The sequence below is a fragment of the Ranitomeya variabilis genome, chromosome 6 (genome assembly GCF_051348905.1).
Source record: "Ranitomeya variabilis isolate aRanVar5 chromosome 6, aRanVar5.hap1, whole genome shotgun sequence".
Lineage (NCBI taxonomy): Eukaryota > Metazoa > Chordata > Amphibia > Anura > Dendrobatidae > Ranitomeya > Ranitomeya variabilis.
The window spans coordinates 480,173,999-480,201,180 of record NC_135237.1 but is presented as its reverse complement, the minus strand read 5'-3'; the positions used below and the strand labels follow the sequence as shown (position 1 = coordinate 480,201,180).

Sequence of the window (27,182 nt, the reverse complement as noted above, 5' to 3'; positions counted from 1 at the left end):
ATAATGCATCCTGCCATAGAGCAAAAACTGTGAAAACATTCCCTGAAAAAAGACACATAAGGTCAATGTCATGGCCTGCAAATAGTCTGGATCTCAATCCAAATGAAAATCTTTGGTGCAAGTTGAAGGAAATGGTCCATGACAAGGATCCAACCTGCAAAGCTGATCTGGCAACAGCAATCAGAGAAAGTTGGAGAAAGATTGATGAGGAGAACTGTATGACACTCATTAAGTCCATGCCTCAGAGACTGCAAGCTGTTATAAAAGCCAGAGGTGGTGCAACAAAATACTGGTGATGTTTTGGAGTGTTTTTTTTTTTCTTTGTTTGTTTTTCATGATTCCATAATTTTTCCCTCAGAATTGAGTGACTCCATAATTTTTCCCCTATGCTTGGTTAAAAAAGTAACCATTACTGACTACCACATTTTTCGTTCTTGATTTCTTTTAGTGTTTCTTAAAGCCAGAAAGTTGCCATTTGAAATGACTTTAGTTTTGTGCCATGTCTGTGATCTGCTTTTTTTCTACAAAATTAAACAACTTAATGAACCTCCAAGGCCGGTGATTCCAAAATTTTTGCCAGGGGTTGTAGTCCAATATTCACAGCAGATATTCTACAATTCTTTTACAGCATATTCCTACATTGTTTCGCCTGTTCACATGACAGATGGAAGACAACAAGCAAATTAACTGGCTACAACGTAATAATTCACCATGACATCCTCTACAGCAGCGGCCACAACCTTCTTACCTTGAGAGCCACAGTCAGCCCTGAGACAGTCATGAGCCGCAATCTAGCAGAAGTCTATGACTGTCCAATTATAAAGTTCTCATGTCCTGAGTGCCCCCTTATATAGCTTCCATACCCTGAGTGCCCCTTATAAAGTTCTCATGCCCTGAGTGCCCCCTTATATAGCTTCCATACCCTGAGTGCCCCCTTATACAGGTCTCATACCCTGAGTGCCCCCTTATACAGGTTTCATACCCTGAGTGCCCCCTTATACAGGTCTCATACCCTGAGTGCCCCCTTATACAGGTCTCATACCCTGAGTGCCCCCTTATACAGGTCTCATACCCTGAGTGCCCCCTTATACAGGTCTCATACCCTGAGTGCCTCCTTATACAGGTCTCATACCCTGAGTGCCCCCTTATACAGGTCTCATACCCTGAGTGCCCCCTTATACAGGTCTCATACCCTGAGTGCCCCCTTATACAGGTCTCATACCCTGAGTGCCCCCTTATACAGGTCTCATACCCTGAGTGCCCCCTTATACAGGTCTCATACCCTGAGTGCCCCCTTATACAGGTCTCATACCCTGAGTGCCCCCTTATACAGGTCTCATACCCTGAGTGCCCCCTTATACAGGTCTCATACCCTGAGTGCCCCCTTATACAGGTCTCATACCCTGAGTGCCCCCTTATACAGGTCTCATACCCTGAGTGCCCCCTTATACAGGTCTCATACCCTGAGTGCCCCCTTATACAGGTCTCATACCCTGAGTGCTGTCTCATAAAGTTCTTATACTCTGGGTGCTCCATTTTAATGTTCTCATGTCCTGAGTGCCCCCTTATATAATTCTTATTCCCTGAGTGCCCCCTTATAAATTTCCATGCCCGAGTGCCCACTTAAAAAGTTCTCATGCCCTGAGTGCCCTCTTATACAGTTGGGTGCTCCATTATAAAGTTCTCATGCCCTGAGTGCCCTCTTATACAGTTGGGTGCTCCATTATAAAGTTCTCATGCCCTGAGTGCCCTCATACAGTTGGGTGCTCCATTATAAAGTTCTCATGCCCTGAGTGCCCTCTTATACAGTTGGGTGCTCCATTATAAAGTTCTCATGCCCTGAGTGGCCTCTTATACAGTTGGGTGCTCCATTATAAAGTTCTCATGCCCTGAGTGCCCTCTTATAAAGTTGGGTGCTCCATTATAAAGTTCTCATGTCCTGAGTGCCCCCTTATTGAACAATTTTGTCACAAGTGATCACTTAAACAATTACAATGCACCAAGTGCCCTCTTTATAGAGGAATAATGATCTGCGTGCCAATTATAAAGTAACAATGCTCCAAGTACCCTCCTCGACAAGTAATAATGCCTTATTAGAAGCCAATACAGTTGCGAGTGGCACTGTCCTGAGAAGACAGCCATGAGCCGAACACAAGAGGCTCATGAACCACTGGTTGGTTTCCCTGCTCTGCAGCCATGGCTGCTCTCTGTTCTTTGAAGGTGGGAATGAGGTTAGGGTGATATTTACAATAAATGTAGATGGCAGAGAGTGCAGGCGCCTCAGGCCTTATTCACACTAGCATCAGGGCTCCTATTTTATTAAAGGGAATCTGTCAGCAGATGTAGCAGAGTTCAGTTGCTGAACTGTGTATAACCCAGCCACACAACAGCTTTCTGTGTACAGTGTATAGTGACATAGATGGGGGTGTGTTTGGACCAGGAGGCACAAGACCAGTTGTCCTGTAGTGATAATCTCCTGCTGATAAAACACTGATTGTATTGAAACTGCAAATCTCAGTCCAGTAAGTTATACATTACTTTAATCATGGTGCTCTCAGACTCCCTTTAATAAAAACTTAACAGGTATGCGGGATCTATTTTCAGATGAGTATAAAAAATTACAGACCAGATTAGGCGTAATAAGCCTTTGCCTATTGTAGTCCTAGGGAAGGGTGCCCTCATCAGTATGTCCATATCCATATTATTAATTGTATTTAGGCACCATTAATTCCAAGGTGCTCTACATATGAAGGGTTTACAAGACACAACATGACAAAAAAACAAGGACAACAAACCTGAACCAAATAAGAAACAAACTGAAGGAAAAAAGGATCCTGCCCAAGAGGGCTTAGAATCTAGATGGAAGGTGGGAAACAGACAATAGGTGGACATGATACTTCAATGTTATTTTGGCACGCAAAACATGGGGGGATTACCCGAGGTACACAGACAACTTGCTTATGATTTGTGGCTGTCTAACACGGGGACTTAAAGGGCCACTGTCACCCCCCCAGCCGTTATAAACTAAAAGAGCCACCTTGTGCAGCAGTAATGCTGCATTCTAACAAGGTGGCTCTTTTAGTTTTTGGTGCATGTATTCCCAAAATAAAGCGTTTTATAACTTCTCCAAAATACCTGTCTTTCGCCAGGGAGGCAGGTCCTCACCCCCCTGCTTGAAATGCCACACTGCCGTCACTCAAATCTTCAGGGGCGCCGGGTGCCGCCCTCTCCGCGCTGTTTTCGCATGAAATCCGGCGCCTGCGCTGTTTAGTACTGGCTGAGGCAGGCGCAGTCTGCAAGACTGCATGTGAGGTCAGACGGCCAGAGCTCACTGCGCCTGTGGAGCGGCCCCCAAACGCAGGGTAGCGGGGTACTCGGTACCGGGTCAATCGGTCTCGGTTCTGGGGGTGTCACGGTGGCCCGACCCGGTCCGTGGCCCTGCTAAGGGGCGCCCAATTAAAGGTGTAGGTGAGAGTTTGTCAAGTGTTCGTGACGCCACCTGTGGTGTTCGGTCAGGGTGACCGACACTGCTAGGGGTCCGCTGGGGTGATGGAATGGCAGCTAGACGGTATACCTTCCCACAGGTGAAGTATGTCCCCAGGGCTTCGCTTCCCTTGATGAGTAGATGGTAATGGTGTAGGTCGCAGTAAATGACGAGGACACAGGGTTGCAGTCTCTTTACCTTTTTACTGAAGGCTTCGGCATCCACAATCCAGAGCACTGCTAACAGGGCTGGCTGAGACCGGCCGGTCCGAAGGCACATCCAGAGTTCCCTTTGCAGGTGGAAATCAGTAGCCTTCCTACTAGCGCCTGTGTGTTGTAGTACCTCCCTGCTGAGCACCACGGGATAGTCCTCACAACTCTTGTATCTGTTTCTGATGTTCTCTCTCTCCGTCCCCCAGTTTGGATAGGACGCACCCGTATGACGGGGTAGACCTGGAGCTATTTTATAGGGACCCTAGAGATGCCCCTCTCCCACAATTGCCTCCGTTGTCTTCATTAGGTGTAAAGGTGAGACAGCCAACCTAAAGTTAACTGCCCAGCCGTAGTTCAGAGTAATGCGTAGAGCCTATTACTCCCTCGGCGTTCCGGCCGCTGGCTACGCGCCTCAGAAGGATGTTGCCGATCTTGGGGCACGACTCCTTCTGGTTCTATCGCCTTTGTGATGTGATCTCGTTTCTCACTTCTCCACAATTTACTTCGCTTCATGTCCTTTCTTAGGATGCCGCCGCAATGAGGTGCAGGCACGGCTCCGTAACGATCTGTCTCGTGCTTGGCCTCTGTCAGGATCCCACCCCTGACAGGGACCCCCCTGAGTCTTCCCAAGCAACGCTCTCTCTCACTAGATGTTACCTTGGCAAAACCCAGTCAGCTTCTCTCCTAACTTCCTATCCGACTCCCAGTTTTACCAGAGTGTGAGGAGTGGCCTAATACATAGAACCTTTTGCTCCCCCTGGTGGCCGGAGTGTGAGGTGTAGTGTGTGACTGTGATACCTGGTCAGGTGAACTCCTTTAGTGCCATCAGACGTACCATCACTCCCCCTTGTGGAAGAGCGACAATACTGCAACGACCAGGACTCTGGGGCGCTGCACTTGCACCAGCCAGTACTACACAGCGCAGGCTGTTGTGAACTCTATTTTTGGGCTCCCTCTAGTGGTCACAAGCGGTACTGTGTAGTGTTGTCTTTCTGCAGGTTGGCAGCATCAGCTGGTTCGTTATCCTTGGCTGGTTTCCTATTTAGCTCACCTGGATACTCAGTTCCTTGCCTGCTATCAATGTATTCAGTGCTCTTCAGATTCCTTGTGACTACCTTGCTCCCAGTCTCTCCAAGACAAGCTAAGTTTTTGTTTGTTCATTTTTTGATTATCAGCATTCATCATGTTTCTTGTCCAGCTTGCTAAAATGTGAGTTCCTCGCTTGCTGGTTGCTCTAGGGGACTGACTTTCTCCCCCCACACCGTTAGTTGGTGCGGGGGTTTTGGAAATCTCAGTGTGGATATTTTGTAGGGGTTTTTTACTGACCGCACAGACCCCTTTTCTATTTTCTGCTATCTAGTATTAGTGGGCCTCATTTGCTGAATCTGCTTTCACCCCTGTGTATGTGCCTTCTTCTTACCTCACCGTTATTATTTGTTGGGGGCTTCTATATCTTTGGGGATTATTTCTCTGGAGGCAAGTGAAGTCTTTCTCTCTCTCTAGGGGTAGTTAGATCCTCAGGCTGGCTCGAGACGTCTAGGATTTTAGGTACGTTCACCGGCTACTTCTAGTGTGTTTGGAGAGGTTCAGATTTGCGGTCAGTTCAGTTTGCCACCTCCCTAGAGCTTGTCCTATGTTTGTTACTTAGCTGGAGTAATTTGTGATCCTCAACCACTAAGGATCATAACAGTATAGCAGGCCACGAAGTGTTTAATGCATCGCAGAAGTGGGATAAAAAGAAGACCTGAGTACATTTTTTTTTTTTCTCCTCCCGCTTTTCCTTTGCTGCAGTCTGTTCAGCTTCTTTCATCCCCTTGAACTCTGGGTGGTTTTGAGCTCAGCTGCAGACATGAATGTTCAGACTCTGACTTCTAGTGTGGATCATCTTACTGCACGGGTGCAAAGTATTCAGGATTTTGTTATTCATAGCCCTATGTCAGAACCAAAGATACCCATTCCGGAGTTGTTTTCTGGAGATAGATCTAGGTTTCTAAATTTTAAGAATAATTGTAAGTTATTTCTATCTCTGAGACCTCGTTCCTCTGGTGATTCCGCTCAGCAAGTTAAAATTGTTATCTCCTTGTTGCGTGGCGACCCTCAAGATTGGGCTTTCTCTCTGGCGCCAGGAGATCCTGCATTGCTTAATGTAGATGCATTTTTTCTGGCTCTTGGACTGCTTTATGAGGAGCCTAATCTTGAGAATCAGGCAGAAAAAGCGTTGCTGGCTATCTCTCAAGGTCAGGATGAAGCAGAGGTGTATTGTTAAAAATTTCGGAAATGGTCGGTGCTTACTCAATGGAATGAGTGTGCCCTGGCTGCAAATTTCAGAGAAGGTCTTTCTGAGGCCATTAAGAATGTTATGGTGGGGTTTCCCACCCCTACAAGTCTGAGTGATTCTATGGCTTTAGCCATTCAGGTTGATCGGCGTTTGCGGGAGCGCAAATCTGCTCATCCTTTGGCGGTATTTTCTGAACAGAGACCTGAGTCTATGCAATGTGACCGAACTCTGACCAGAATTGAGCGACAAAGTCATAGACGTCAAAATGGGTTGTGCTTTTACTGTGGTGATTCTACTCATGTTATCTCAGCATGCTCTAAACGCTTAAAAAAATTCGCTAAACCTGTCACCATTGGTACTATACAGCCTAAATTTATTTTGTCTGTTACTTTGATTTGTTCTTTGTCGTCCTACCCGGTTATGGCTTTTGTGGATTCGGGTGCTGCCCTGAATCTGATGGATTTGTCGTTTGCCAGGCGCTGTGGTTTTGTCCTGGAGCCTTTGGAATTTCCTATTCCTCTGAGGGGAATTGATGCTACGCCATTGGCTGAGAATAAGCCTCAGTATTGGACGCAAATGACCATGTGCATGACTCCCGTACATCAGGAGGTGATTCGCTTTCTAGTTTTGTATAATTTGCATGATGTTGTCGTTTTGGGTCTGCCATGGCTGCAGGCTCATAATCCAGTTTTAGATTGGAAAGCTATGTCTGTGTCTAGTTGGGGTTGTCAGGGAATTCATGGCGATACTCCGTTGGTGTCTATTGCTTCTTCCACTCCTTCTGAGGTCCCTGAGTTTTTGTCTGACTACCAGGATGTATTTGATGAGCCCAGGTCCAGTGCCCTGCCCCCTCATAGGGATTGTGACTGTGCTATAAATTTAATTCCTGGTAGTAAATTTCCTAAGGGACGACTTTTTAATTTGTCTATACCAGAGCATGCCGCGATGCGGAGTTATATAAAGGAGTCTTTGGAGAAGGGACATATTCGCCCATCCTCTTCCCCTCTTGGTGCAGGATTTTTTTTTGTGGCCAAGAAGGACGGTTCTTTGAGACCTTGTATAGATTATTGTCTTCTGAATAAAATCACAGTCAAATTTCAGTATCCTTTGCCACTATTGTCTGATTTGTTTGCTCGGATTAAGGGTGCCAGTTGGTTCACCAAGATAGATCTCCGTGGTGCGTATAACCTTGTGCGCATTAAGCAGGGAGATGAATGGAAAACAGCATTTAATACGCCCGAAGGCCATTTTGAGTACTTGGTGATGCCTTTTGGACTTTCTAATGCTCCTTCTGTGTTTCAGTCCTTCATGCATGACATCTTCCGAGAATATCTGGATAAATTTATGATTGTTTATCTGGATGACATTTTGGTCTTTTCTGATGATTGGGAGTCCCATGTGAAGCAGGTCAGGATGGTGTTTCAGGTCTTGCGTGCTAATGCTTTGTTTGTGAAGGGCTCAAAATGTCTCTTCGGAGTACAGAAGGTCTCCTTTTTGGGTTTTATTTTTTCTCCTTCTACTGTGGAGATGGACCCAGTCAAGGTCCAGGCTATTCATGACTGGACTCAGCCCACGTCTGTTAAGAGTCTTCAGAAGTTCTTGGGTTTTGCTAATTTTTACCGTCGTTTCATCGCTAATTTTTCTAGCGTGGTTAAACCTTTGACGGATTTGACCAAGAAGGGTTCTGATGTGACTAATTGGTCTCCTGCGGCCGTGGAGGCCTTTCGGGAGCTGAAGCACCGGTTTTCTTCAGCTCCAGTCTTATGTCAGCCAGATGTCTCTCTCCCCTTCCAGGTCGAGGTTGATGCTTCTGAGATTGGAGCAGGGGCTGTTTTGTCGCAGAGAAGCTCTGATGGCTCGGTGATGAGACCATGTGCTTTCTTTTCAAGAAAGTTGTCGCCTGCCGAGCGGAATTATGATGTTGGTAATCGGGAGTTGTTGGCTATGACGTGTGTTATGGTTCTCAATGGCAAGAGAACATAGCCCAGCAAACATAAGAACTAGCTCTTGGAAGGATGGAAACTAAACTGACCATGAACTAAACCTGCCGCACAACTAACAGTAGCCGGGTAGCGTAGCCTGCGTTTTATCCCTAGACGCCCAGCGCCGGCCGGAGGACTAACTAATCCTGGCAGAGGAGAATATAGTCCTGGCTCACCTCTAGAGAAATTTCCCCGAAAGGCAGACAGAGGCCCCCACAAATATTGGCGGTGATATTAGATGAAATGACAAACGTAGTATGAAAATAGGTTTAGCAAAATTGAGGTCCGCTTACTAGATAGCAGGAAGACAGAAAGGGCACTTTCATGGTCAGCTGAAAACCCTATCAAAATACCATCCTGAAATTACTTTAAGACTCTAGTATTAACTCATAACATCAGAGTGGCAATTTCAGATCACAAGAGCTTTCCAGACACAGAAACGAAACTACAGCTGTGAACTGGAACAAAATGCAAAAACAAACAAGGACTAAGTCCAACTTAGCTGGGAGTTGTCTAGCAGCAGGAACATGCACAGAAAGGCTTCTGATTACAAAGTTGACCGGCATGGAAGTGACAGAGGAGCAAGGCTAAATAGCGACTCCCACATCCTGATGGAAACAGGTGAACAGAGAGGATGATGCACACCAGTACAATTCCACCAGTGGCCACCGGGGGAGCCCAAAATCCAATTTCACAACAGTACCCCCCCCTCAAGGAGGGGGCACCGAACCCTCACCAGAACCACCAGGGCGATCAGGATGAGCCCTATGAAAGGCACGGACCAAATCGGAGGCATGAACATCAGAGGCAGTCACCCAAGAATTATCCTCCTGACCGTATCCCTTCCATTTGACCAGATACTGGAGTTTCCGTCTGGAAACACGGGAGTCCAAGATTTTTTCCACAACGTACTCCAACTCGCCCTCAACCAACACCGGAGCAGGAGGCTCAACGGAAGGCACAACCGGTACCTCATACCTGCGCAATAATGACCGATGAAAAACATTATGAATAGAAAAAGATGCAGGGAGGTCCAAACGGAAGGACACAGGGTTAAGAATCTCCAATATCTTGTACGGGCCGATGAACCGAGGCTTAAACTTGGGAGAAGAAACCCTCATAGGGACAAAACGAGAAGACAACCACACCAAGTCCCCAACACAAAGCCGAGGACCAACCCGACGCCGGCGGTTGGCAAAAAGCTGAGTCTTCTCCTGGGACAACTTCAAATTGTCCACTACCTGCCCCCAAATCTGATGCAACCTCTCCACCACAGCATCCACTCCAGGACAATCCGAAGATTCCACCTGACCAGAAGAAAATCGAGGATGAAACCCCGAATTACAGAAAAAGGGAGACACCAAGGTGGCAGAGCTGGCCCGATTATTGAGGGCAAACTCCGCTAAAGGCAAAAAAGCAACCCAATCATCCTGATCTGCAGACACAAAACACCTCAAATATGTCTCCAAGGTCTGATTCGTCCGCTCGGTCTGGCCATTAGTCTGAGGATGGAAAGCAGACGAGAAAGACAAATCTATGCCCATCCTAGCACAGAATGCTCGCCAAAATCTAGACACGAATTGGGTACCTCTGTCAGAAACGATATTCTCCGGAATACCATGCAAACGGACCACATTTTGAAAAAACAGAGGAACCAACTCGGAAGAAGAAGGCAACTTAGGCAGGGGAACCAAATGGACCATCTTAGAGAAACGATCACACACCACCCAGATGACAGACATCTTCTGAGAAACAGGAAGATCCGAAATAAAATCCATCGAGATGTGCGTCCAGGGCCTCTTCGGGATAGGCAAGGGCAACAACAATCCACTAGCCCGAGAACAACAAGGCTTGGCCCGAGCACAAACGTCACAAGACTGCACGAAGCCTCGCACATCTCGAGACAGGGAAGGCCACCAGAAGGACCTTGCCACCAAATCCCTGGTACCAAAGATTCCAGGATGACCTGCCAACGCAGAAGAATGAACCTCAGAAATGACTTTACTGGTCCAATCATCAGGAACAAACAGTCTACCAGGTGGGCAACGATCAGGTCTATCCGCCTGAAACTCCTGCAAGGCCCGCCGCAGGTCTGGAGAAACGGCAGACAATATCACTCCATCCTTAAGGATACCTGTAGGTTCAGAATTACCAGGGGAGTCAGGCTCAAAACTCCTAGAAAGGGCATCCGCCTTAACATTCTTAGAACCCGGCAGGTAGGACACCACAAAATTAAACCGAGAGAAAAACAACGACCAGCGCGCCTGTCTAGGATTCAGGCGTCTGGCGGACTCAAGATAAATTAGATTTTTGTGGTCAGTCAATACCACCACCTGATGTCTAGCCCCCTCAAGCCAATGACGCCACTCCTCAAAAGCCCACTTCATGGCCAAAAGCTCCCGATTCCCAACATCATAATTCCGCTCGGCGGGCGAAAATTTACGCGAGAAAAAAGCACAAGGTCTCATCACGGAGCAATCGGAACTTCTCTGCGACAAAACCGCCCCAGCTCCGATTTCAGAAGCGTCGACCTCAACCTGAAAAGGAAGAGCAACATCAGGCTGACGCAACACAGGGGCGGAAGAAAAGCGGCGCTTAAGCTCCCGAAAGGCCTCCACAGCAGCAGGGGACCAATCAGCAACATCAGCACCCTTCTTAGTCAAATCAGTCAATGGTTTAACAACATCAGAAAAACCAGCAATAAATCGACGATAAAAGTTAGCAAAGCCCAAAAATTTCTGAAGACTCTTAAGAGAAGAGGGTTGCGTCCAATCACAAATAGCCTGAACCTTGACAGGATCCATCTCGATGGAAGAGGGGGAAAAAATATATCCCAAAAAGGAAATCTTTTGAACCCCAAAAACGCACTTAGAACCCTTCACACACAAGGAATTAGACCGCAAAACCTGAAAAACCCTCCTGACCTGCTGGACATGAGAGTCCCAGTCATCCGAAAAAATCAAAATATCATCCAGATACACAATCATAAATTTATCCAAATAATCACGGAAAATGTCATGCATAAAGGACTGGAAGACTGAAGGGGCATTTGAAAGACCAAAAGGCATCACCAAATACTCAAAGTGGCCCTCGGGCGTATTAAATGCGGTTTTCCACTCATCCCCCTGCTTAACTCGCACCAAATTATACGCCCCACGAAGATCTATCTTAGAGAACCACTTGGCCCCCTTTATGCGAGCAAACAAATCAGTCAGCAGTGGCAACGGATATTGATATTTAACCGTGATTTTATTCAAAAGCCGATAATCAATGCACGGCCTCAAAGAGCCATCTTTCTTAGCCACAAAGAAAAAACCGGCTCCTAAGGGAGATGACGAAGGACGAATATGTCCCTTTTCCAAGGACTCCTTTATATATTCTCGCATAGCAGCATGTTCAGGCACAGACAGATTAAATAAACGACCCTTAGGGTATTTACTACCCGGAATCAAATCTATGGCACAATCGCACTCCCGGTGCGGAGGTAATGAACCAAGCTTAGGTTCTTCAAAAACGTCACGATATTCAGTCAAGAATTCAGGAATCTCAGAGGGAATAGATGATGAAATGGAAACCACAGGTACGTCCCCATGCGTCCCCTTACATCCCCAGCTTAACACAGACATAGCTTTCCAGTCAAGGACTGGGTTATGAGATTGCAGCCATGGCAATCCAAGCACCAACACATCATGTAGGTTATACAGCACAAGAAAGCGAATAATCTCCTGGTGATCCGGATTAATCCGCATAGTTACTTGTGTCCAGTATTGTGGTTTATTGCTAGCCAATGGGGTGGAGTCAATCCCCTTCAGGGGTATAGGAGTTTCAAGAGGCTCCAAATCATACCCACAGCGTTTGGCAAAGGACCAATCCATAAGACTCAAAGCGGCGCCAGAGTCGACATAGGCATCCGCGGTAATAGATGATAAAGAACAAATCAGGGTCACAGATAGAATAAACTTAGACTGTAAAGTGCCAATTGAAACAGACTTATCAAGCTTCTTAGTACGCTTAGAGCATGCTGATATAACATGAGTTGAATCACCGCAATAGAAGCACAACCCATTTTTTCGTCTAAAATTCTGCCGTTCACTTCTGGACAGAATTCTATCACATTGCATATTCTCTGGCGTCTTCTCAGTAGACACCGCCAAATGGTGCACAGGTTTGCGCTCCCGCAGACGCCTATCGATCTGGATAGCCATTGTCATGGACTCATTCAGACCCGCAGGCACAGGGAACCCCACCATAACATCCTTAATGGCATCAGAGAGACCCTCTCTGAAATTCGCCGCCAGGGCGCACTCATTCCACTGAGTAAGCACAGCCCATTTACGGAATTTCTGGCAGTATATTTCAGCTTCGTCTTGCCCCTGAGATAGGGACATCAAGGCCTTTTCCGCCTGAAGTTCTAACTGAGGTTCCTCATAAAGCAACCCCAAGGCCAGAAAAAACGCATCCACATTGAGCAACGCAGGATCCCCTGGAGCCAATGCAAAAGCCCAATCCTGAGGGTCACCCCGGAGCAAAGAAATCACAATCCTGACCTGCTGAGCAGGATCTCCAGCAGAGCGAGATTTCAGGGACCAAAACAACTTGCAATTATTTTTGAAATTTTGAAAGCAAGATCTATTCCCCGAGAAAAATTCAGGCAAAGGAATTCTAGGTTCAGATATAGGAACATGAACAACAAAATCTTGTAAGTTTTGAACTTTCGTGGTGAGATTATTCAAACCTGCAGCTAAACTCTGAATATCCATTTTAAACAGGTAAACACAGAGCCATTCCAGGATTAGAAGGAGAGAGAGAGAGAAAGGCTGCAATATAGGCAGACTTGCAAGAGATTCAATTACAAGCACACTCAGAACTGAGAAAAAAAAAAAAAAAAAAATCTTCAGCAGACTTCTCTTTTCTCTCCTTTCTCTGTCAATTAATTTAACCCTTTTTGGGCCGGTCAAACTGTTATGGTTCTCAATGGCAAGAGAACATAGCCCAGCAAACATAAGAACTAGCTCTTGGAAGGATGGAAACTAAACTGACCATGAACTAAACCTGCCGCACAACTAACAGCAGCCGGGTAGCGTAGCCTGCGTTTTATCCCTAGACGCCCAGCGCCGGCCGGAGGACTAACTAATCCTGGCAGAGGAAAATATAGTCCTGGCTCACCTCTAGAGAAATTTCCCCGAAAGGCAGACAGAGGCCCCCACAAATATTGGCGGTGATATTAGATGAAATGACAAACGTAGTATGAAAATAGGTTTAGCAAAATTGAGGTCCGCTTACTAGATAGCAGGAAGACAGAAAGGGCACTTTCATGGTCAGCTGAAAACCCTATCAAAATACCATCCTGAAATTACTTTAAGACTCTAGTATTAACTCATAACATCAGAGTGGCAATTTCAGATCACAAGAGCTTTCCAGACACAGAAACGAAACTACAGCTGTGAACTGGAACAAAATGCAAAAACAAACAAGGACTAAGTCCAACTTAGCTGGGAGTTGTCTAGCAGCAGGAACATGCACAGAAAGGCTTCTGATTACAAAGTTGACCGGCATGGAAGTGACAGAGGAGCAAGGCTAAATAGCGACTCCCACATCCTGATGGAAACAGGTGAACAGAGAGGATGATGCACACCAGTACAATTCCACCAGTGGCCACCGGGGGAGCCCAAAATCCAATTTCACAACAGACGTGGGCATTTGAGGAGTGGCGACATTGGCTCGAGGGAGCTAAACATCGTGTGGTGGTCTTGACTGATCACAAAAATCTGATTTATCTTGAATCTGCCAAGCGCCTGAATCCTAGACAGGCTCGTTGGTCGTTGTTTTTCTCCCATTTCAACTTCGTGGTCTCATACCTGCCTGGTTCGAAGAACGTGAAAGCTGATGCACTTTCTAGGAGTTTTGTGCCTGACTCTCCGGGAGTTTCTGAGCCGGCTGGTATTCTCAGAGAGGGAGTGATTTTGTCTGCCATTTCCCCAGATTTGCGACGTGTGCTGCAGAAATTTCAGGCGGATAGACCTGACCGTTGTCCACCAGAGAGACTGTTTGTCCCGGATAGATGGACCAGCAGAGTTATTTCCGAGGTCCATTCTTCGGTGTTGGCGGGTCATCCTGGGATTTTTGGTACCAGAGATTTGGTGGCTAGGTCCTTCTGGTGGCCTTTCTTGTCGCGGGATGTGCGTTCCTTTGTGCAGTCTTGTGGGATTTGTGCTCGGGCTAAGCCTTGCTGTTCTCGTGCCAGCGGTTTGCTTTTGCCTTTGCCTGTTCCGAAGAGGCCTTGGACGCACATTTCCATGGATTTTATTTCAGATCTTCCAGTATCTCAGAAAATGTCTGTCATCTGGGTGGTGTGTGATAGTTTTTCCAAGATGGTCCATTTGGTGCCCTTGCCTAAGTTGCCTTCTTCCTCCGATTTGGTTCCTCTATTTTTTCAGAATGTGGTTCGCTTGCACGGCATTCCTGAAAATATTGTGTCTGATAGAGGATCCCAGTTTGTGTCCAGGTTTTGGCGGACTTTTTGTGCTAAGATGGGCATTGATTTGTCTTTTTCGTCGGCCTTCCATCCTCAGACTAATGGCCAAACCGAGCAAACTAATCAGACGTTGGAAACTTATTTGAGATGTTTTGTTTCTGCTGATCAGGATGATTGGGTGACTTTTTTGCCATTGGCCGAGTTTGCCCTTAATAATCGGGCTAGTTCTGCTACTTGGTTTCGCCTTTTTTCTGCAATTCTGGTTTCCATCCTCGTTTTTCCTCGGGTCAGGTTGAGCCTTCTGACTGTCCTGGGGTGGATTCTGTGGTGGATAGGTTGCAGCAGATTTGGAACCATGTGGTGGACAATTTGAGGTTGTCACAGGAGAAGGCTCAGCGCTTTGCCAACCGCCGCCGCGGTGTGGGTCCCCGACTTCGTGTTGGGGATTTGGTGTGGCTGTCTTCTCGGTATGTTCCTATGAAGGTCTCCTCTCCTAAATTCAAGCCTCGCTTCATCGGTCCTTATAAGATCTTGGAAATCCTTAACCCGGTGTCTTTTCGTTTGGATCTCCCAGCATCGTTTGCCATTCATAATGTGTTCCATAGGTCTTTGTTGCGGAGGTATGTGGTACCTGTGGTTCCTTCTGTTGAGCCTCCTGCTCCGGTGCTGGTCGATGGCGAATTGGAGTACGTGGTGGAGAAGATTTTGGATTCTCGTATCTCTAGACGGAGGCTTCAGTATTTGGTTAAGTGGAAGGGCTATGGTCAGGAAGATAATTCCTGGGTTGTCGCCTCTGATGTTCATGCGGCCGATTTGGTTCGTGCCTTCCACGCGGCTCATCCTGATCGCCCTGGGGGTCTTGGTGAGGGTTCGGTGACCCCTCCTCAAGGGGGGGGTACTGTTGTGAACTCTATTTTTGGGCTCCCTCTAGTGGTCACAAGCGGTACTGTGTAGTGTTGTCTTTCTGCAGGTTGGCAGCATCAGCTGGTTCGTTATCCTTGGCTGGTTTCCTATTTAGCTCACCTGGATACTCAGTTCCTTGCCTGCTATCAATGTATTCAGTGCTCTTCAGATTCCTTGTGACTACCTTGCTCCCAGTCTCTCCAAGACAAGCTAAGTTTTTGTTTGTTCATTTTTTGATTATCAGCATTCATCATGTTTCTTGTCCAGCTTGCTAAAATGTGAGTTCCTCGCTTGCTGGTTGCTCTAGGGGACTGAGTTTCTCCCCCCACACCGTTAGTTGGTGCGGGGGTTTTGGAAATCTCAGTGTGGATATTTTGTAAGGGTTTTTTACTGACCGCACAGACCCCTTTTCTATTTTCTGCTATCTAGTATTAGTGGGCCTCATTTGCTGAATCTGCTTTCACCCCTGTGTATGTGCCTTCTTCTTACCTCACCGTTATTATTTGTTGGGGGCTTCTATATCTTTGGGGATTATTTCTCTGGAGGCAAGTGAGGTCTTTCTCTCTCTCTAGGGGTAGTTAGTTCCTCAGGCTGGCTCGAGACGTCTAGGATTTTAGGCACGTTCACCGGCTACTTCTAGTGTGTTTGGAGAGGTTCAGATTTGCGGTCAGTTCAGTTTGCCACCTCCCTAGAGCTTGTCCTATGTTTGTTACTTAGCTGGAGTAATTTGTGATCCTCAACCACTAAGGATCATAACAGCAGGCGCTGGATTTCATGCGAAAACAGCACGGAGGGGGCGGCGCCCAGCGCCCCTGAAGATTTGAGTGACGGCAGTGTGGTGTTTCAAGCATGGGGGTGAGGACCTGCCTCCCTGGCGAAAGACAGGTATTTTGGAGAAGTTATAAAACGCTTTATTTTGGGAATACATGCACCAAAAACTAAAAGAGCCACCTTGTTAGAATGCAGCATTACTGCTGCACAAGGTGGCTCTTTTAGTTTATAACGGCTGGAGGGGGTGACAGTGGCCCTTTAAACATGTCACTAGAGCACTCACGATACTAAGTGCATACTTAAGCAACCTTGGCAAACTTGAGTAACGAGCACTTGCGCTCACCACTATTACTAATTTTTAGGGCACCATTGAATCCATGATACTGTACATGAGGAGGGGTTATATACAAAACACAAATATGAATTACAGTAAACAAACTAAAATGACAGACTGATATAGAAGGGAGATGGCCCTGCCCTTGTGAGGTTAACATTTACAGTCTACAGAGCGGGCTTGGAGACTACAAGGCAGGCTTACAGTCTACAGGGTGGGCTTAGCGACTGCAGGGTGGGCTTACAGTCTACAGGGCAGGCTTACAGTCTACAGGGAAGGCTGACAGTCTACAAGGTGGGACACGACACATGGTGTAGGATGGAGACAGATGTGGCAGCATGTAGACCAGGGGTCTCAAACACGCGGCCCCCGAGGCAGGCATCTACGGCCCGCGGTGCACGCTAGAAGAGAGGAGGCGGCACAGAGCTCTGGGAGTTTCGCAGCTGCCCACAATGCATGACGCGTCAGCATGGATAATGAAGCTGCGCATCGCCAAGCAGGAAGACGTGCAGCAGTGTGCAGCACCTGTGACTGTTGGAAGTCACTCTGCGTATCCATAGTGACGCGTCATGTATTGTGGGCAGCTGCGAAACTCCCAGAGCTCTGTGCCGCCTCCTCTCTTCTAGCGTGCACTAGGCTGGAGCAAAGCATTGAGGGGGATGCAGAGCATGGCTGGGAGGACAAGGTATGGGCTGTTATATACTATGTGGGCTGTGTTATATACTACATGGGCTGTTATATACTATGTGGGCTGTGTTATATACTACACGGGCTGTTATATACTATGTGGGCTGTGCTATATACTACATGGGCTGTTATATACTACGTGGGCTGTGTTATATACTACATGGGCTGTGTTATATACTACATGGGCTGTTATATACTACGTGGGCTGTGTTATATACTACATGGGCTGTTATATACTACGTAGGCTGTGTTATATACTACATGGGCTGTTATATACTACGTGGGTTGTGTTATATACTACATGGGCTGTTATATACTACGTGGCCTGTGTTATAAACTACATGGGCTGTTATATACTACGTGGGCTGTGCTATATACTACGTGGGCTGTGTTATATACTACATGGGCTGTTATATACTACGTGGGTTGTTATATACTACGTGTACTGTATTAAGTTTGAAAGGAATGCGGCCCGCCAGCTTAAATTTTTTTTTATGTGCGGCCCATTTACTCTGCCAAGTTTGAGATCCCTAATGTAGACTAATGGTGCAGGATGGAGACTCATGGGGCAGGATGGAGAAACATGGTGCAGGAGAGAGACAGATGGGGCAGGATGGTGACAGATGGGGCAGGAACATGGGACAGGATAGAGACAGATGGGGCAGGATGGAGACAGATGAGGCAGGATGGAGACAGATGGAGCAGGATGAAGACTGATAGGGCAGGATAGAGACTGATGGGGCAGGATGGAGACAGATGGGGCAGGACAGAGACAGATGGGGCAGGATGGAGACAGATGAGGCACGATCATGGGGCAGGATGGAGACAGATGGAGCAGAATGGAGACACATGGTGCAAGATCATGGGGAAGGATGGAGACAGATGGGGCAGGATGGAGACAGATGGGGCAGGAACATGGGGCTGGATGGAGACAGATGGGGCAGAATGGAGACACATGGGGCAGGATCATGGTGCAGGATGGAGACAGATGGAGCAGGATCATGGGGCAGGATGGAGACAGATGGGACAGGATCATGTGGCAGGATGGAGACACATGATGCAAGATCATGGGGCAGGATAGAGACACATGATGCAGGATCATGGGGTCAGATGGAGACAGATGGGGCAGGATGGAGACACATCTCCATGTCATTACGAGTTTGTAGATACCAATCATGTATAGGTTCTTTTTTATTTAAGTTGTGGAAAAAAATCCAGAGATTCACAAAAAAAAAGTTGCCATTTTCCCAGACTTCACACTAGACCTTGGAAATCAAGGTCCCAGAGTCTGGAGGAAGAGCGGAGAGGCCACAATCCAAGCTGCTTGAGGTCTAGTGTGAAGTTTCCACAGTCAGTGATGGTTTGGGGAGCCATGTCATCTGCTGGTGTAGGTCCACTGTGTTTTATCACACCAAAGTCAGCGCAGCCGTCTACCAGGAAATTTTAGAGCTCCTTATGCTTCCCTCTGCCAACAAGTTTTTTGGAGATGAAATTTCATTCTCCAGCTAGACTTTTTGTATTGAAGAACTGAAAGAAATTAACTTTTTGATGATATTCTAATTTTGTGAGATTCACCTGTACATCACGTACTGACCATTAGTGTTAGTTACACTACTCAGTGGAGATGGAGGACATGAGATGTATATCCGGTACTGACCATCAGTGTTACTTGCACTACTCAGTGGAGCTGAAGGATATCATTACACGTGTACTAACACAAGCAATCTCCATACAATTACCTCTTACCTCCTTTGAGAGCTCCACAGAAATCAAATTCATCATCAACTCCAGTACACAATTCAACTTTGGTAACTGAGACCGTCACAGATTCCTTCCAAATCTCTACCGTAGCATATAAGCGGTCAATATTCTTCCCTGCACAACAATTAAGATATATTATTACTTAAAGTGGATTTGGGAGCTGATTGATGCTGCACAAAACACGGGCGGCCTGAGTCAGAGTCTGGTTGCGCCATTATAGCCCAGTATATACACCTGGGCATTTCAGAGAAAAATGTAGCTTAAAGATTTACATGGGGACCATAGCAAGAGACAAGACAAGTGCAGTGATGGCCGGCTTCTCCCAGCGCCGCTGCAGAAGATTGACAGGACTATCCCTATGTAGACACATTGGAGAGATCTATCAATCACCTGGAGCGGTGCAGAGAGATGCAGCGCCCCAGAGTCCTGGTCGTTGCAGTACTGATGCTCCGCCGCTAAGGGGGGCTATGGTACGTCTGATGGCACTGAAGGAGTTCACCTGACCAGGTATCACAGACACCAATACACTTCACAGTCTGGCCTCCAGGGGGAGCTAAGGGTGCTATGTATTAGGCCACTCCTCACAATCTGGTAAAACTGGGGGTTGGATAGGAAGTTAGTGAAAAGCTGACTGGGAATCGAACAGGCAACATCCTGTGGCAGAGGGTGTTGTGGCGAGAGACTCAGGGGGGTCCTTGTCAGGAGTGGGATCCTGACAGAGACCTAGCGAACAGAGAGAACGTTACGGGATCGCGCCTGCACGAGATAGCGGCGGTGCCCTAAGAAAGGACAAGAAGCGAGGTTTATTGTGCTGAGTGAGAAACGAGATCGACGCAACAAGGAGAAACACCAGTAGGAGTCGTGCTGTGAGACGAGGCAACATCCTACTGAGGCGTGCAGCTGGTGGCCGGAACGCCGAGGAAGTATAGAGCTCCAGGCCTAACTTCAAACCTACGGCAGGACAGTCAGTTATAGGCGGGCTGTCTCACCCAAATCACCTAAGAAGACATAGGGGGCAACAACAGGAGAGGGGCGACACTAGGGTCCAGGAAGAGCTCCGAGCCCACCCGTCATACGGGTGCGTCCTAGCCATATCATCTGGGGGACGGAGAAGAACATCAGAATCGAGTTGTGAGGGAACTTCAGAAACAGACACAACAGTTGTGGGGACTATCCCGTAAGCACAGCAGGGGAGGACCACAACACACAAGCGCTAGAAGGTAGGCACAGATTTCCACCTGCAAAGGGAACTCTGGAGGTGCCATCGGACCGGCCGGACTTGCGCAGCCTGGTTAACCGTATTCCGGACTGAGGATCCTGAAGCCTTCAGTAAAGAGGTAAAGAGACTGCAACCTGGTGTCCTTGTTATTTATTGCGGCCCGCACCACTACAGCATCACTACCCACACCTTTCATTGGGCGCCCCTCAGCAGGGTCACGGACCGGGTCTAGCCACCATGACAACCCCAGAGCAGAGACTCAGAGGCCCGGTACCGGGTACCCCTCGGCCCTGCGGCAGTGGGGGGGCTACAGAGAAGATGGCCAGCGCTCAGCTAGTCTGGTCTCTTGCTATGGTCCAGGAAAAATCTTTTAACTATATGCTCCGCTGACAACACTTGCCTGTTTTCTGTATCCTGGCCCCAGTATTGACAAGCCATGTTGACATGACAATGAGGGAGGTAAGGATCGACTTTCAAGGAACCAGGCAAATATTGCTGTTGAAGAACCATGAGGTTGACAAGGTTGGGTAATATTTTTTTCAAGCCATCAGCTTTGTCCACTATAGGAATATCCTCAGCAAAACCCTCATTATTTGGCATGGATTCATCACTGTGGATTTTCCTGCAGATCTATTGAATTTCTGATATGTGGACAAACCCTAATCCTGAGGCTACATGGAAACATTTTGTAATATGACACCCAAATTTTGGAAGAAAATTTGCAATGTAGAGGACAACTATCACCCAAGTTAATATTTGGGATGGAAAGCAACAGAGTCCCCATGTAGTGGCACGTGTAAATGCCCCCTGTAGTTATAAAACAGCCTCCTATAAGCTAGAGACCCCATGAGCCCCCATGATAAGGAAGCAGTAAGAGTCAGTGCAGCTGATCTGAACTTCTATGATGCTGGTTTGAGATTTCCATATAGCCTTGTTCTGACAGCTGTATTTTTGGCCAGTGCAGAACAATGTTAGCCTAAGTGCCCGTGCGCACAAGAAATTGTCCAGATGGACTGAAAGTCCCTGTGGGTAAAATTGCGGCATGCTCTAGTCTTGTTCATTTTACAGATCTGCATCCAAAGACGGTCATGTCCAAAAGTTGTGGAAGTGACTGGCCAGAAACAATGCTACGGTCGTGTGAGCTAGGCCTATATGGTATTGTCATAAAAGCTACTTCTGTATTGTACCACTAATTGTTTAAGGGTATGGACAGAAGGGCCTGTGAATAAGTGCTTTACTGATAACTTCCCGTTTATAATTCTTTGACCTGAGCAGAAAATGGAGAAATATGGTGATCTGGTCTGAGAAAAAAGGGACATAAGAGCACCCCATAGAATAGATAATAATAAGTAGGCGTCTTATCAGTGAGGATATGGATAGAATGTGTACATTAGGATGTATGAATGGATCCTTACTGTTTTCCTAGTCTCCAGAACGACTAGTAAGCCAAGTGATATGGCTATATACAGAGGTAGGGGAAAAAGAGCTAGAGAGGGTACAACTTGTAGAACTCATTCTTGTCACCACAACATGTAAGATAGAACATGTATCAGAGGACATCTAAATATCAACCCTACAAAATTACATTTTATAAAACAATTGTTCCATCAGCAGACTTTTCTGTAGCATCAAAAGCCATGGTGCACAAGGACATTACTACAGGAAAGATATATATCTTGGTACCGTGTTAGCCAGTAGATAGAAAAATATTTATAACTAGCTGTACTACCCGGCTTCGCCCGGGTTAATGACTGCTGTTAGCAAAATAGAATGTGTTAACAAAAATTTATTCTGCACACAAAAACCACAAAACAAATAGATAGAAATGTAATTATTAAAAGGCAAAAACTAAGCAAATAGAAGCATTTCACAACATATATTAGCTTTGTTATACTGAGAATGTCTTTGTTGCCTATATTAACCAATCAGAGCTCAGGTTAATTAACTGTAGCAAAATAGAAGCTGAGCTGTGATTGGTTGCTATTGGCAGCCTGATAAATCCCCAGCCAACAGGAAGCCCTCCCCCCTGGCAGTATATATTAGCTCACACATACACATAATAGACAGGTCATGTGACTGACAGCTGCCGTATTTCCTATATGGTACATTTGTTGCTCTTGTAGTTTGCTTATTAATCAGATTTTTATTTTTGAAGGACAATACCAGACTTGTGTGTGTTTTAGGGCGAGTTTTATGTGTCAAGTTGTGTGTGTTGAGTTGCGTGTGGCGACATGCATGTAGCGACTTTTGTGAGATGAGTTTTGTGTGGCGACATGCGTGTAGCAACATTTTGTGTGTTGAGTTGCATGTGACAGGTTAGTGTAGCAAGTTGTGTGCAGCAAGATTTGTGCATGGCGAGTTTTGCGCGTGGCGAGTTTTATGTGTGGTGCATTTTGAGTATGTGCAAGTTTTGTGTGAGGCAACTTTTGCATGTGGTGCAACTTTTGTACATGTGGCAATTTTTCTGTGTGTGCAAGTTTTGCATGAGGTGAGTTTTCCATGAGGTGAGTTTTGCACGTGTGGCGAGTTTTGCGTGAGCCTAGTTTTGCATATGGCGAGTTTCGAATGTAGCGAGTTTTGAGTGGTGACTTTTGTGTTTCGACTTTTATGTGGCGAGGTGGGTGTGTGTGTGTGGTGAAATGTGTGCTGAGGGTGGTATATGTGTTCAAGCACGTGGTAGTGTGTGGCGCATTTTGTGTTTGTGTTCATATCCCCGTGTGTGGTGAGTATCCCATGTCGGGGCCCCACCTTAGCAACTGTACGGTATATACTCTTTGTCGCCATCGCTCTCATTCTTTAAGTCCTCATTGTTCACATCTGGCAGCTGTCAATTTTCCTCCAACACTTTTCCCTTCACTTTTTCCCCATTATGTAGATAGGAGCAAAATTGTTTGGTGAATTGGAACGCGCGGGGTTAAAATTTCACCTCACAACATAGCCTATGACGCTCTCGGGGTCCAGACGTGTGACTGTGCAAAATTTTGTGGCTGTAGCTGCGACGGTACAGATGCCAATCCCGGACATACACACATACATACATACACACATTCAGCTTTATATATTAGATATACCTGTATGTAATCTCCTGTATATAGTATATACCTGTGTGTCATCTCACCTATATATAGTATATATCTGTGTGTCATCTCCTGTATATAGTATATACCTGTATGTCATCTCCTCCTATACATAGCATATACCTGTGTCATCTCCTCCTGTATATACTATATACCTGTAGGTAATCTGCTCCTGTATATAGTATATACCTGTGTGTCATCTCCTCCTGTATATAGTATATACCTGTATGTCATCTCCTCCTGTATGTAGTATGTACCTGTATGTCATCTCCTCCTCTATATAGTATATACCTGTGTGTCATCTCTCCTGTATATAGTATATATCTGTGTGTCATCTCCTCCTGTATATAGTATATACCTGTGTGTCATCTCCCCTGTAAATAGTATATACCTGTGTGTCATCTCCTGTATATAGTATATAGCTGTATGTCATCTCCTCCTGTATTAGCCCTCGTTCACACGTTATTTGGTCAGTATTTTTACCTCAGTATTTGTAAGCTAAAATGGCAGCCTGATAAATCCCCAGCCAACAGTAAGCCCACCCCCTGGCAGTATATATTAGCTCACACATACACATAATAGACTGGTCATGTGACTGACAGCTGCCGGATTCCTATATGGTACATTTGTTGCTCTTGTAGTTTGTCTGCTTATTAATCAGATTTTTATTTTTGAAGGATACCAGACTTGTGTGTGTTTTAGGGCGAGTTTCGTGTGTCAAGTTGTGTGTGTTGAGTTGCGTGTGGCGACATGCATGTAGGGACTTTTGTGAGATGAGTTTTGTGTGGCGACATGCGTGTAGCAACTTTTTGTGTGTCGAGTTGCATGTGACAGGTTAGTGTAGCAAGTTGTGTGCAGCAAGTTTTGCGCATGGCGAGTTTTGCGCGTGGCGAGTTTTATGTGTGGTGCCTTTTGAGTATGTGCAAGTTTTGTGTGAGGCAACTTTTGCATGTGTTGCAACTTTTGTGCATGTGGCAATTTTTCTGCGTGTGGCAATTTTTCTGCGTGTGCAAGTTTTGCGTGTGGCGAGTTTTGCACGTGTGGCGAGTTTTGCATGTGGAGAGTTTTGCGCGTGGCGAGTTTTGAGCGGCGACTTTTGTGTTTCTACTTTTATGTGGCGAGGTTGGTGTATGTGTGGTGAAATGTGCACTGAGGGTGGTATATGTGTTCGAGCACGTGGTAGTGTGTGGCGCATTTTGTGTGTGTGTTCATATCCCCGTGGTGGTGTGATTATCCCATGTTGGGGCCCCACCTTAGCAACTGTACAGTATATACTCTTTGGTGCCATCGCTGTCATTCTTTAAGTCCCCCTTGTTCACATCTGGCAGCTGTTAATTTGCCTCCAACACTTTTCCTTTCATTTTTTCCCCATTATGTAGATAGGGGCAAAATTGTTTGGTGAATTGGAAAGCGCGGGGTTAAAATTTCACCTCACAATATAGCTTTGACGCTCTCAGGGTCCAGACGTGTGACTGTGCAAAATTTTGTGCCTGTAGCTGCGACGCCTCCAACACTTTTCCTTTCACTTTTTCCCCATTATGTAGATAGGGGCAAAATTGTTTGGTGAATTGGAAAGCGCGGGGTTAAAATTTCACCTCACAACATAGCCTATGACGCTCTCGGGGTCCAGACCTGTGACTGTGCAAAATTTTGTGGCTGTAGCTGCTACGGTTCAGATGCCAATCCCGGACATACATACATACATACATACATACACACACACACACATTCAGCTTTATATATTAGACTAGCTGTACTACCCGGCTTCGCCCGGGTTAATGACTACTGTTAGCAAAATAGAATGTGTTAACAAAAATTTATTCTGCACGCAAAAACCACAAAACAAATAGATAGAAATGTAATTATTAAAAGGCAAAAACTAAGCTAATAGAAGCATTTCACAACATATATTAGCTTTGTTATACTGAGAATGTCTTTGTTGCCTATATTAACCAATCAGAGCTCAGATTAATTAACTGTAGCAAAATAGAAGCTGAGCTGTGATTGGTTGCTATTGGCAGCCTGATAAATCCCCAGCCAACAGGAAGCCCTCCCCCTGGCAGTATATATTAGCTCACACATAATAGACAGGTCATGTGACTGACAGCTGCCGTATTTCCTATATGGTACATTTGTTGCTCTTGTAGTTTGTCAGCTTATTAAATCAGATTTTTATTTTTGAAGGATAATACCAGACTTGTGTGTGTTTTAGGGCGAGTTTCATGTGTCAAGTTGTATGTGTTGAGTTGCGTGTGGCGACATGCATGTAGCGACTTTTGTGAGATGAGTTTTGTGTGGCGACATGCGTGTAGCAACATTTTGTGTGTCGAGTTGATGGGACAGGTTAGTGTAGCAAGTTGTGTGCAGCAAGATTTGTGCATGGCGAGTTTTGCGCGTGGCGAGTTTTATGTGTGGTGCGTTTTGAGTATGTGCAAGTTTTGTGTGAGGCAACTTTAGCATGTGTTGCAACTTTTGTACATGTGGCAATTTTTCTGTGTGTGCAAGTTTTGCATGAGGTGAGTTTTCCATGAGGTGAGTTTTGCACGTGTGGCGAGTTTTGCGTGAGCCTAGTTTTGCATATGGCGAGTTTTGCATGTAGCGAGTTTTGCGCATGGCGAGTTTTGAGTGGTGACTTTTGTGTTTCGACTTTTATGTGGCGAGGTTCGTGTATGTGTGCTGAGGGTCGTATGTGTGTTCAAGCACGTGGTAATGTGTGGCGCATTTTGTGTTTGTGTTCATATCCCCGTGTGTGGTGAGTATCCCATGTCGGGGCCCCACCTTAGCAACTGTACGGTATATAATCTTTGGCGCCATCGCTCTCATTCTTTAAGTCCCCATTGTTCACATCTGGCAGCTGTCAATTTTCCTCCAACACTTTTCCCTTCACTTTTTCCCCATTATGTAGATAGGGGCAAAATTGTTTGGTGAATTGGAACGCGCGGGGTTAAAATTTCACCTCACAACATAGCCTATGACGCTCTTGGGGTCCAGACGTGTGACTGTGCAAAATTTTGTGGCTGTAGCTGTGACGGTGCAGATGCCAATCCCGGACATACACACACACATACATACATACACACATCCAGCTTTATATATTAGATATACCTGTATGTAATCTCCTGTATATAGTATATACCTGTGTGTCATCTCACCTATATATAGTATATATCTGTGTGTCATCTCCTCCTGTATATAATATATACCTGTATGTCATCTCCTCCTATACATAGCATATACCTGTATATCACCTCCTGTATATACTATATACCTGTAGGTAATCTGCTCCTGTATATAGTATATACCTGTGTGTCATCTCCTCCTGTATGTAGTATGTACCTGTATGTCATCTCCTCCTCTATATAGTATATACCTGTGTGTCATCTCTCCTGTATATAGTATATATCTGTGTGTCATCTCCTGTATATAGTATATACGTGTGTCATTTCCCCTGTAAATAGTATATACCTGTGTGTCATCTCCTCCTGTATATAGTATATACCTGTATGTCATCTCCTCCTATACATAGCATATACCTGTATGTCATCTCCTCCTGTATATACTATAGACCTGTAGGTAATCTGCTCCTGTATATAGTATATACCTGTGTCATCTCCTCCTGTATGTAGTATGTACCTGTATGTCATCTCCTCCTCTATATAGTATATACCTGTGTGTCATCTCTCCTGTTTATAGTATATATGTGTCATCTCCTCCTGTATATAGTATATACCTGTGTCATCTCCCCTGTAAATAGTATATACCTGTGTCATCTCCTCCTGTATATAGTATATATCTGTATGTCATCTCCTCCTGTATTAGCCCTCGTTCACACGTTATTTGGTCAGTATTTTTACCACAGTATTTGTAAGCTAAACTGGCAGCCTGATAAATCCCCAGCCAACAGTAAGCCCACCCCCTGGCAGTATATATTAGCTTACACATACACATAATAGACTGGTCATGTGACTGACAGCTGCCGGATTCCTATATGGTACATTT

At 46.0% G+C, this 27,182-nt stretch overlaps 1 protein-coding gene across 2 annotated transcripts in view; it reads right to left on the bottom strand.

The window, feature by feature from the left end:
• LY96 (lymphocyte antigen 96) overlaps positions 1–27,182 on the bottom strand; it is a 68,649-nt gene that overhangs the window by 4,888 nt on the left and 36,579 nt on the right. For both annotated transcript variants that reach the window (XM_077270667.1, XM_077270666.1), the window contains exon 3: positions 18,873–19,001. In XM_077270667.1, coding sequence (XP_077126782.1) covers positions 18,873–19,001 — 129 coding nt within the window. The remainder of the gene's footprint in view (positions 1–18,872; positions 19,002–27,182) is intronic.